The sequence below is a fragment of the Palaemon carinicauda genome, chromosome 37 (genome assembly GCF_036898095.1).
Source record: "Palaemon carinicauda isolate YSFRI2023 chromosome 37, ASM3689809v2, whole genome shotgun sequence".
NCBI classification, from domain to species: Eukaryota; Metazoa; Arthropoda; class Malacostraca; order Decapoda; family Palaemonidae; genus Palaemon; species Palaemon carinicauda.
The window spans coordinates 28980748-28993187 of NC_090761.1; the positions used below are offsets into that span (position 1 = coordinate 28980748).

At 44.4% G+C, this 12440-nt stretch overlaps 2 protein-coding genes across 9 annotated transcripts in view; one reads left to right on the forward strand and one right to left on the reverse strand.

Moving 5' to 3' along the window:
* Nucleotides 1-12440, forward strand: part of LOC137629536 (zinc finger protein 883-like) — a 95765-nt gene that overhangs the window by 78981 nt on the left and 4344 nt on the right. For 6 of the 8 annotated variants that reach the window (XR_011041525.1, XR_011041527.1, XR_011041531.1 and 3 more), the window contains one exon: nucleotides 3284-3585. The gene's annotated coding sequence lies outside the window, so the exon portion shown is untranslated. Of the gene's footprint in view, nucleotides 1-1037; nucleotides 1189-3283; nucleotides 3586-12440 lie in introns of those variants that run through there. The other 2 variants (XR_011041529.1, XR_011041530.1) reach the window with 2 other exon arrangements.
* LOC137629537 (DNA repair protein RAD51 homolog 3-like) overlaps nucleotides 2490-12440 on the reverse strand; it is a 62646-nt gene continuing 52695 nt past the window's right edge. Inside the window, exon 9 of the mRNA XM_068360952.1 lies at nucleotides 2490-2704. Within this exon, the coding sequence (XP_068217053.1) occupies nucleotides 2567-2704 (138 nt within the window). The 3' untranslated portion in view covers nucleotides 2490-2566. The remainder of the gene's footprint in view (nucleotides 2705-12440) is intronic.

The following is a 12440-nucleotide window of genomic DNA, read 5'->3' on the forward strand; positions in this document are numbered from 1 at the left end:
ACGCACAGGTACTACAGGTCTCATTGGATTCCTCCGCTCCTTCTTTGCAATGTTTGGTGCCCCGGAAGAGCTCTCTAGTGACGGTGGTCCAGAGTTTTCAACCAACGCCTTTCAAGATATCCTCACACCAGGTGGGAGTCAAACACCGTGTGTCATCACCATACCACCCATTATCAAATGGCAGGGCGGAAGTTACGGTAAAAAGTACATAGACTTCTGAGATCCAACATCGGACCAACTGGAAAACTGAATAATGACCACTTTCTACAAGCCCTACTACATCTGAGAAACACACCATACCCTAACTGAGATATCTCTCCTGCCCAAATTATCTTATGAAAACCCATTGTACTCGCTAGCTTTTTTCACAAGAGGCACAATCAACACCCCTGCGATGGTGCAACCACGAACTAGTCATTTATCATCCAGACGTGTTGCAGTTCCTACATTACACTCCCCAGCATCTGTCTCACACCCTCGTTGCATAACCAGGAAACCAAGATTGCAGGTGTTTGATGACAGGGTAATGGAATAGTTAAGCTCGTAACTGTGATTCTACGAGATGAAGAGTTATGCTATGGTAGCACTGCAGAGGTAAGGAGTTGGTAAGACTGAACGGGGAAAGCATTGTATACATGAAGCCCAAGGCAAGCTTCTTTCCTGCTCATCTCTCACCTACTGCTCACTCCAAAGGTAGGTTTAGTAAACTATGTACAACTGGTATTAAGGTATCAGGGATCATCTTAAATCCATCAATATACTGTATATCCAGCCTTCCATATTTAATATGTATGAGTGAGGGTGTATATCATATGGGTACGGTTATCCATGTGCAGTACACATTTCAGGACCATTACTGCCCTTGTTTTATATAATCTCTTTAATAATTGCCAGGATAACACCCAAATTATAATTAATCTTTATGTATATTTGTTCAAGGCCTATGTATACCATTGTCTATTATTAGGTCCCATTAATCTATCACTTATCTCATTTATTTTATAGTGTCAGTTCCTAATTACCGTTATGCTTTGCAGATACTGCCACCGACATTGTCAATAAACATGATTGTAAATTGATGATGAGTTTTCTTCACAAAGAGTCTGGGCCAGAGAGTCGACCACGGCCCCATGCCCTTGAAGCACAGGGCCCAAGGTCTGCCACCCCATATTCATTGCCTACCAAAGCGCTCTAGGACTGACGTCCCATGTCCAGGAAGGAAGGGAGAAGGCAATTGTTAGAGCTTCTTCATTAATCTTGGAATAGACTATGTACAGAACCGTCCACTTCTGTCCTGGCTGAGGCCATCCGACAGACCCTGGCTACAAGTTTGGCCCCCTCTTTGATACTAGGACCAAGCCCCTGCCCCAGGGGCTGTGGCTTGGTCCACCACAGAACCACATGGGTACCATTCACCCTTCCCAAAAGAGGTGGGGTCCCAGAGAGCCCTGTCCCTGCAAGTATGGCGAGCCTTCCTAGACTTTTTTGACGTCTTCCTCTTTTTCAGCTGAGAAGAGTTGGAATCAGAGTCAGAGGAAGCTGAGGACAAAAAAAACATGCAAGCTTCTTCCTCTACGTGGCTCTCGCTCTGCTAGCAGAATGGGCAACGACCTCATGGGTTGCTCCCACAGGAGCTGAAACACTGGGGTGCACTGTCACAGGGGAAGGGGAAGGCACACTCACAAGGCCCGCGACCCATTAACGAGATGGGTGGAAGGCACAATCACTGACACACAGGAAGGAGGAACAGATCCCAGAACCTCTGGCACATGGTGAACGGCAATGAACACTGGAAGAAGCGCGTAGCACTGGCACAGGGTCTGGGATCGGGGTCACACCAGGGACAGGGGAACACACTTAACTTTTACCTTTGTCCTTACCTTTCTTACTGATCTTTACCTTTGCCCTTACCTTTCTTACTGATCTTTACCTTTGCCCTTACCTTTCTTACTAGGCTCAGGGGCCATTGCCTCCAATCTTGCCCCCTTGCCGGCTGGAGCGGGGACAACTAACCACTGAAAGTCCTGCCACTGGTCGATCAATCATACCTGTCACCACATGATCACATACCTGCACAGTGGGTACCGGATGAGGTGCAGCCTTAGCTACCATCGCTCTTAAAACAGTCATGAAGGGCCTACCTGAAAGACCTAAGGAAGCCCCAGCTTTCCTTAGATCAAACGATCAAACTTGTTGTCAACTGCAATGAAGATCCTTTTAGTCTTCAAAGGGAAGCAGTGAACACTTGGTTCCCAGCTCATCAAGAAAGCCTGAAAAGGAGGTCAGTGTTGATCAACACTCTCCTGACCCCCATGGCATACTCCCCGGGGACTAATACAGTGGCTAAGTGCAAGGGTGGCAGCAGCAGATATACCCCCTAAATTGATTATTGCTAAGTGTATGTTGCTAACTCTTGGGAGTTCATAAAATGGTCCTTCTTTATTTCATTCTTCTGTTTGAATGCCTTGGGAATGGATGAATGGGATCAGTAACTGTTATAGGTTTATTATGAAATCAATGTATTTTATTAATAGTTATAATATATATTAAAGCAATTGCTGTCCAGTTACTCAAATGTAAGATTCTCTAGCTTTCTCTTCTTAGATATTTGTTCCTCACTATTTATGGAAGATGTACTTTGAATTTTAGCATCAGTGACAGACGTTTCATCTTCAATCAGGTCACGTATTCCTCCAGCTGTCACCTAAAAATAAATATGATTATCATTTTCCATCCATAAGTATAACTTTATTACATAATCTTAATAAGTATTGTAAACATGGAAAAGTAAAGGAGAGCAGATGTATTAAAAAGCAAAATTACCCTTTTCAAAGGTTAAAAAATAAAAATCTTAATGTAAAATTCCACCTACACCAATCACCTATCTTTAAATCGCAAGTGGCCAATAATGGATTGGCAAAATAAGTACCAAATACCTGCTCTAGTAACATGATAAACAGGTGGCAAGAGCTCATTCTACAAGGGATGAATTCCACAACTCGCCTGAGAAATTAGAGGAGTTGGTGGTAGTATAACACCTCCAGTAAAAAAATAATAGCTTTAGATAAAATTGCCTTTTTTTCCAAACAGGCTGTATCTTAAGAAAACCTTTATTCTTTGTCTCAATTCAAGAGTATTTCTTTTATAAATGCAACGGATGTAGAGTAAATAAAATTAAATTTAGCATCCGTAATGACTTGTGCATGTAATATCTATTAACCCTTTCAGGATCTGCCAGTTTATGTAACAAAGTGCACTGATGAATCTTATATTTATTTCACAGAAATATTCAATAAAAATTGTGGCGTCTTCCAAGGAAAATTAGATTTGTGTCCAAGTGAGGGCAGGTGCTGGGTCTAATTGAAAATGTTTACAGAAAATGGATAGCAGCAGTGCATGCATAGGACTGGCCAAGCAAACTTTCAGTACCTAGGGAGCATTCATCCTTTTTGTAAGTGTCAGAAACTGTCATACTAAATTTTCTTATAGCAAACTGACGGCGGTTAGGAAATGTTATCTCATTCTTCATTCCCAACATGTGATTTCTACAAAATTCCCATATAAAATAAAGCACTATAAAATAATTATATCTTTTATAATTTAAAAATTATCTTAGGGTTTTTGAATGATTTTCACATTTTCTTCTTTTTAAAATACTTTTAACCATTGCAAAATTTACTTACACCATGTAAAAGTTCAATTATTCCTCGATGTAATGCAAAAAACCAGAAGTTCTTATCTCTTATAGTTTGGCCGTACCGAGGTGCAGAAAAATGTTTATGCGGTTGTGTGTATTTTCCCCAGGCGAAAAGTCATCGCATAATAACAATGTAAATAACAGCAAAAAAAAAAATAAAAGTAAAGGCAAAAATTTGCTGAAAAGCTCATGCCAAGCGGGTTTCAAAAAATGCTCTACCATCAATTTCCCGGATCCTTCAGCAGATGGTAAACGTGAAGCATTGGTTACCTCCACACATCAAATATCGAACTCCCATACCAAGATCTAACCATTTATCCCACCCTACCCCTAAGAGAAAAACATTGTGTTTGTTCGGTCACTAAATACAAACCCACACTATTTACAGGGTATAAATTTGACTTTCAGCAAGGGTTAACCACCCACCTGCTAGTTAGATGGGAAGTGAGGGGCTAGTAACTACCCCTCTCACTCACACATCTGGGCGGTGAACCTTACTTTACTTTTGGCTTGGGTAGAGAGACATCTCTCTTCCTGCTCCAACTTACAGGACATTTGACTTATATTTTCTGAATCTTGTTTCATTTTATAAATAAGGAAACATTCTTAATGTTTTTATATATATTTTAAGCTTTTCTTTACAGTGAATGTTGTTTGTGTGACGGCATAGTGTGGCAGATTCTCAAGAGCAAGGAACCTTCTATGATCTTTCCTCCTTGAACGATGGGCCACCCGTAGGCTGGGGGTCTTCAGAGTGAGTCGGCCGTCGCCGCAAGGGAGTCATCATTGTTTGGATACTACTTCTCCGTTCAGGTGTTAACGTCGTGCCCCACCCACGTGTTCTTGGATGAAATCTGCTTGCGGCCTTCACAGAGCTTGACTTCAGTCTTGCTCTTTCTCACTGACAATGCCGCTCTCTCTACCTGGGCAGCCGGCAGATCCTCTGCAGGGGGAACACCTTTCCCGTTAGTGGGTTAGGTTGCACTTCTGAATGGTTTTTCTTCATTAATTAAGTTGAAATAATAACTTTGTTCATTAAAGTTGAAATAATAACTTTGTTCATTAATTAAGATGAAATAATAACTGTTGGAGGGCTGATTGGTTCTTACACTGCCTTTCTTCTTCTCCTTTCCGAGGGAGAACTTCCCTTCATTATCTCTCTCTCCAGCAACCTTCCCACCTGCAGGGGAGTTGCTAACAGCTACATCTCATCGGCAGTTGCAGTTTCTTCACCAAATAATACGCTCTCCCCCATGCTGAGCCGACTCTTCCATCTGGGCCGGAGCAAAGTACGAGGCAAGTCTCTCCTGTGGTGGTCACCTCTCTCGCTTGTGAGTGAGAACCCCCATAGAGACTCCCATCCAGAGATCTTCCTGCTGAGCAGTCTACCCCTGCGGAGGATCGTCATCGTTATCAGCAAGCTCGCCGAGTTCGTGGTCCTCCTTGCCACCAGACACTTTCCTTCGCTTATGCCAAAGAGAAGTCTCTTTGGCTCGTCGGCGACATCTGCTGTATGATCCCCTTCGGAGGATCGTCAAGGACTTTGCCGTTTGCCCACTTCTCAACTCTCGCCTTTGCCAAGAGATCGTCAGCTTGATGAGTCTTGTCAGCCTCACTGTTCACCCGCTGGCTACTGACCCTCGCCTGTCTCACCGGATTTTCCTTGGACTCGCCATTCGCCAGCCTTGCGGCGTTCGCCTGTTCAACGCTCCTCTCTGACCTCTTGCCATCCAACTGCTGTTCATTGCTCGCTATTGCCCACCGACTCTCATCGACCTGCTTGCCAAGTTCTCGTGACTCGCAAGTCGCCAATTGTTCGCAGTCCCCAAGCTCCTCGTCTCTTGCCCGCTCGCCAATGACCAGCTGTTCATCATTCTCTGGCTTCTCGCCATTCCCCAACCGTTCGCTGTTCGCCAGCCTTGTGGTGTTCGCTTGTCCACTGTCACTCTCCGACCTCTCGCCACCTGACATCTGTTCGTGTTTCGCCAGCTGCCATAGAATCTCTAGATTTGCAAACTGCTTGTCAAGCTTCCGCAGTTCGTAGTCCGCCAACTTCGCAATCTTCCAGCTTCCCATCACGCACTTGTGACTCGTCAACCGCCTGTTGTTCATCATTATCTGGCTTCTTGCCGGTTGCGAACGGGTCGCCGTTTTCCAACTACTAAGTGTTCGGTAGTTACCCGTCATTTTTTGACTGCTCATCGTTTTCCAGCAGTGCGACGATCACCAGCAACTTGTCATTCAACAGCTGCTCGTCGCTCTCCAGGCTTTGCCTAGTTCTCCTATGACTCTCCGCTTGCCAGTTCCTAGGAGTTTGCCAACAAGCCGCTGGTCACCAGACCGTAGTCGATCTTCTTTAGATTGGAGACAAGTTGTCCAGATGCTCTCCTTCTCGTCGCTCGTCGGGGTATCGCCACTCGCCAACCTGCCGTTGGCCAGCGCCTCGTCGAGGTTCTTCCTCTCGTTCTCCGGCCCGAGAGCGCTGACCATCAGATTCTGATCTTCATTCACCCGCGAGCGTAAGTCTGTTTCCCAGAGATCTAACCGCAATCACTGTTCACCAAAAACATCTCGCCAGAAAGACGACTCCCGACGATCTCCCCTTCAGGAAGGACCTACCTTAAAGGAACCCAAACAAGCAGCCACCCTTTTCCATTTCCCCGTAAGGTGGAACCTTCATAGCCGCAGACATCCGCTTTTTCTTCCGTCCGGCTGTGGAATGATCCAAGTAGGAAAACCCTTATTTCTCAGAAACCCTCAGCTAGAAAATTGTGGGAGGTGTGTCACCTCTACAGTTGACCAGTACACCAAGGATTCTGCTGAAAAAGTCATCTTCAGGAGTCCCCGACATTTTACTTCTCTCCGCTGAAAAGGAAATGAGGAGTAGCTGAACTGCAGATTCTTTCCTACCTGCTCTGAACATCCACTCAGACTCCCGTTTCAACCGTTACATCTGCGGACAAAACAATATGTTTTCATTGAGGTCTCCAAACCTTTTCTCAAGTTCTTTTCTCTTCTCCTGGAACAGGTTAGTTTCTTCAAACTCTGTTCAATAAGGAGAATGCATACGTTCAAACAAGCAGTTAGTCCACAGGGCTTCCTGGGTACATTCGACCACTAGGACTCTTACTCATAGATTCTGGAATGCTGTTATCAAGGAAGTGTCTTCGACCATCTAGGAGTTCTCATGAGAAGATCTGCCCTATTGGCAACCTAGTTTGACAGGATCAGCTTCGTTCTCCGAAGACATCAGTACGATGGACTGATCCTAACAGATTCGACGGCTGACCTTCGTTACCACCGAGACTTCTCCCCGAGTTTACCGAGATTGGAGGATTGAAGTAAACCTCTAAAGATACCCGGCTTCCATATCAGACAGGTACCCTTGGATACATTCATCGTTGTCATGTAGAATTTTTTCTGCAGATCGATGATAACATATGAGGAGGATGACAAAAGTTTTCCCTCTACAAAACGCACTTTCAGTAGTTACGTCTCTTAAGTCACCATCTCACTGATTCATCAAGCCTGCATGGGATTCATTCAGATCCAGCTTCCTGTGGGGCACGAATAGGAACATGAGTAGAATCTCCCCTTACAGTATTTCGCAGGTCTCTATGAGACCCGGGCAGGAGACAGGCCCGAAAAGACGGTTGACAAATGGAATCTACGCTGATGAGTCGACTTCCTTAGCCCTTCCCCAAATTGAATTTTCCCTCCAGATGCACCAAAGCAGGGAGGGGGGTTGCTGTAACAGTCGGCTTTTGGGCTTTGGTCAAAGTATGAACGGTACCATCTCTTAAACCTCTCAGAGATGAGGGCAACCTTTCTACGGGCAAGGGGTACCCCCCTTCAAGAAGAACTCAGTTTTGAGCTCCAGCTCGTTTCTCAGACAACGCCTGATGTCGACCATTTATTGAATATGCCCATTACCCTACTAGACAGATTATCAATCTATTCCTGAATTACAGTTTTTTTCCTACGTGGTTTGAAATTTATATGAAAAGATTTAAAAATTTTAACTTCAGATAATGTTCAATATCTTTACCGATTACCTTTGGTTGCCAGTTAACTAAAGTAGGTTAGTCCAGGCAGTTCATTTTAGATAATGGACATTCCTTGATCATAAAAAGTAAGGAGTACAAGGTTTTATTTTCAATACCAATAGAAGAGGTGATGGAAGATATTACACACCATGCTCGCTTGCCAGCCAAGTTAGTGATCAATCTCCTTATGGTGGAATTACACTACCTGTAGTCATTTCTTGCTTGAGGTTTTCACCAACCTCCAGCCAATGATAGCAAGCGAAAATTTCGTAGTGTCACACTACGATCTCGCGGTTCAAGGAGCAAATAGGAAAAAAGTTAAATGAAACCGATCACCTGATATCATGGAACCAAGAAATTTTCTAACTTTTGCAGTAATATGTATTATCGGTATATTACGTGAATTGAAGAATTCTACAACAACCAAAGGGTGAACAAAGATTTTTATTATTATCTCTTGAGGCTTGTTTGACCCAAGATTGCCAAGCAAGAGCACGTCATATTTGCAGCTGCCATCTTGTTTGTTTACATCCAACATCATGCTCACGGTTTGTGCTCGCTACTTCCCATCCCGTCGGGAAGCCAGTATCTCGAGCAACAAGCTCTCATGCTTTCCATTTTGGGCAGCAACGGCTTGCTTAAGGCATAAAAAAGCTTAGTGTAATTCCAGCTTTAGTTTTTAACTTATTCAACTTCCTTTGTTATTATCAAAGGCCAGCGACCCTTCTCTCGTGGGCAGTAAGTTTGACTTGCCTGCCAGGTTGTTTGCACCAACCTAACTTCATTAGTCAGATCTGGTGGGTGATTATGATTACATAGGGTTCCTTCAGTAAGGGTTCTGGTCATTACAGAGTTCCTCACGTGAGCCTCAAATTTCTTAAATTACTTTATTCCTTCTGCAGCTTGACCCTGACATTACCACAATTCTAGTCACTCTAAGCGACATCTAGATTACAAGGGAGAAGACTTTGTTAGATAGCAGAATCGTTATATCCAACAATGTTTCATATTTCAGATGCTCTAAAAATTTTTTGTTGATGTATCAGTTAAGTTGGTAAATTACATCACATGATCACTCTGGATAACAGTACGTTATCCAGACATTTTATCTCCATAACATCATTAATACATAATTTCTACATCTAATGAAAAATAATATCATTGATATGACAAATTCGTAGATAATTTGTATTTTTCCTCACTATACAAACCTTAGCTATTTATTAGGGGTTATACTTTCGGCAGAGCTGAAATGACGAGCCATTAAAATTTAGCGAGGGTTAACTACCCACACTGCTAGTTTCATAGTTAGGAAAAATATAAATTATCTATGAATTTGTCATTTCCGTAACTGGAATACAAACTACGCTATTTATTAAGGGTGACTCCCCCATAAGGAAGGGTGGACGTCCCTGCCAATCTGGCTTTTGGCTTTACCCAGGGACTCCTTGTCTGAGTATGTTAGTACTCAAAAATAAGGAGTCCCTGCCCTCGCTAAAACCTTGCTATGCAAGGTCCGCGGCCTACGCAAGCTGGGTATTGAGACATGCAGAAGTGTGACTGTCTAGGTAAAGTTATTCCGAGTCTGTTGTAGGAAAAACCTGATGTAACCAAGACTTTCCCAATACCACCTCGCCAGGGTATGGGGACGCAACAGTATTAGCTTAATACTAGTTACACAAGGGAGTATGGTTTACTTGCAGTGGTTTGAGGTCAGCTTATGCAGAGAAACCAGGATGCTGCTTTCCCCACGAGAGGGTAGGATGAAGAAAAGAATAAGAGCCAGTCAAATCTTTTCATTCACGCAGACTAAAACCAGGCAACAGTGCCCTCAACCTTCTGCTACTTGTTCAATAAGGAGCTTGAGGTATACAACCAACTGTTGTGCAGCCACCACCGGACCGATAGAGATCGTATCGAGTTCCTGTGGGTCACGTCTTGCAGGAGAAAATTTGTGAAAGTCACCTGGAGCATTCACATCCTTTCTTGTAAAACCTGCATCACAGAGTAATCTGCTAAGAAGGACCAGGGGCATAGCTATGCCACTGACATCGTGAGTAGTTATGTTGAGATGATGTTTTGGTGATCCTCCTCTAGTCTCTCCCAGTGCTGATGACAAGAGAAGGGACCAAGGTGGGCTGTTGCCGTTTTCTTGAGGTAGAGTTTTATACCTTACCCTGGGTATAGTAACGGATGATCTGGATCGTTCGTTACCGAGTGGAGACGTGTAGGATCCGTCACCTCTGGAGACTGTGTCTGGCGACATACTCAGGGACGAAACTGAACATTCCCTTTAGCCCTTCTCATTAATGGGCGATGTGGAAAGAGAGACCATGAAGTTCCTTGACTCGTATGGTTGCTGTCAGAGTGTGTAGGAACATTGTCTTCTTAAATCAGGTGAAAATTTGTTACCTGATGAAGTGGAATTAGAGATCGGAGAATTTGAACCATTTTCCGAGAGGAAGGTCTCAATTCCGACTGGAGAAAGGCAAGTTGTAAGTCCTTCAGTTTGAAGGTGAAGGATCAAGGTTGAGTGATCATCTTTACCTGTCAAAACTGAATAGGGGGTCTTTTCCTCTAGTATATACTCGAGGATTCCGCTATTGCTAGAATAGAGGTATTGAGTGGAGAGAGACACTTTTATATGACACCAACCACACAAGATGTTATACTGCCTGGTAGACTGATGCTGAGGAATTCCTCAGATATCTAGACAACCTTTTCACAAAAGAGGTACTGGGTAGTCTCCAGGTGTACAATCATAGCAAAGCTATAGCTTGTGGTAGGTGTCGAAGTGGGTTGTCTGTGATGTGGAGAGGGTTCTCTTGGACTATCATGAGCTGCAAAAGGTTTGGAAACCGTTTTGCGTAATGCTATAGCAGAGCTAGGAGAGTCCTTGAGAGGCTGACCAATGTTCTAGCCTTCTTGAGTGCCCTTCTCCAGACAAAACAGGGACGAGATGTAAACATCATTGTTGTACCCACCGTTGTTGGCCTGTTTTTTGCCAGAGAGCCTTGGGGTCTAGGGCTGGAGAGCAACAGCAGCCTGAGGTTCAGGAGTGTTGCGAACAGATCCCTAGTTGGAGGACCCCGTAAAGTCGGGACTTTGTTGGCTAAGAGGCGATCCAAAGACCATTCAGTATACCTTATCTGAGATGCTGTGCACAGATTGTCAGCGAGCATATTCCTCTAGTCTGGAATGAAGCGGGCTGATAGTGGCACCAAATGGAATTTTGCCCATATTAGTGTTTATACTGTTAGATGGGAAGAAGCTAAGAGCAAGTTCCTTCTTGCTTGCCGATGTGAGCCTCTATGTGGTGTGTGGTACTGTTGCCCATCACATCACTGAGTGGTCTGTTAGGAACCGATGATGCTGCTGAAGGTCCGGAAAATTGGCCTTCATCTCTTAAGAGATTTAAGTGAAGGTACTTTCGGACTCTGTCCAGAGGTTGAGGTCATGTAGTGCAGCATTATGATCCCTCCTCTCTTCTTTTGATGTGTTCTACACACAGCATCAAGTCCGAGGGGTGTGGAAGGATGAGAAGGTTATATCGCTCTGTAGATTCTCGACTGAGAAAGTTTGCAGGGATTGGTGTCTAGAATCAGTCCCAGATACACCAGTCTTCTGGGAGGGAAGTAGAGAAGACTTCCGCAGGTTTACCTTGATCACTGGATCTTGGTAAAAAGACTTCAGAAGTTCCGGTGCTAATGCAAGGTTGCCACCGAGTCTGCCAAGGTCAGTCAGTCGTCCCGAAACAGAGGAGACAGAAGCCAATCCTGTGAGACCAGGATGGGTGTAGTGGAAAGACCGAAGCACAGTGCCCTGAACTGGTGTTTCTTGTTTGTCTAGACTGAATATTCCAACCTTCCTAGATGGATGGTTTGGGCCTGGAAGTATGTGTCCTTTAGGTCCAGTGTGCAAATGAAGACCTGAGGTCTTAGCCCTTATTTGAACCCCAAAATGGTGTGGACATCGACCCAAAGGGACAGCTCCTTGCGGATCCTTTTGCATGGGAGATTGTTGACGCTGGGGTCTTGACTCATGGCGTAAAGGATCAGATGCGATACCCTGTGTAAGAATTCTTCCCTGAGAGAGAATTCCTTTAACTAACAGAAGGAAGGCAATGCTTAGCCCTAGCATGTGCCCTGATGGGATTGATGCTATTCCTTAGAATAGAAACAATCTGGCGAATGTTAATCAATGGTTAACGGTTGGGTGTCGTGGTTACTGTGCAGTTGGAGAGTGCTCGCAAGTAGTCCCCTGTCGACAAGCCTTTGATGAAGGTTGTCGATCGTTTGCCGATCACTTTAGTGTGATGACGAACGGCCAGTAGCAAAAAGTATGTTGTATACCGTCTGATCTAGGGAACTAAGGGCAGAGGTTGACCAATAAGTCCGTGTCACGAACTGCTGGCGAATTGCTGATGATCGCTGAATCGGCGGTCTGAGCCGAGAATGGTAACTGACAGGCAGATGAAAGTCTGGTCAGTCAGCCAATGAGTTGGTAATCTGCTTTGAGAGCCCTGAGAGACAGCAAAATGGTTTAATGATAGTCAGTAGGTGATGGTAAACCATTGATGATCAGCAATCGATCGCGGACCGGTGATCGGTGAGCTAGAGATCAGCAAGCTGACTATGGTCCCTCCTGGTTGGTCAGAAATCAGCAAGCTGACAATGGGCTGGTCAGAGATCAGCGAG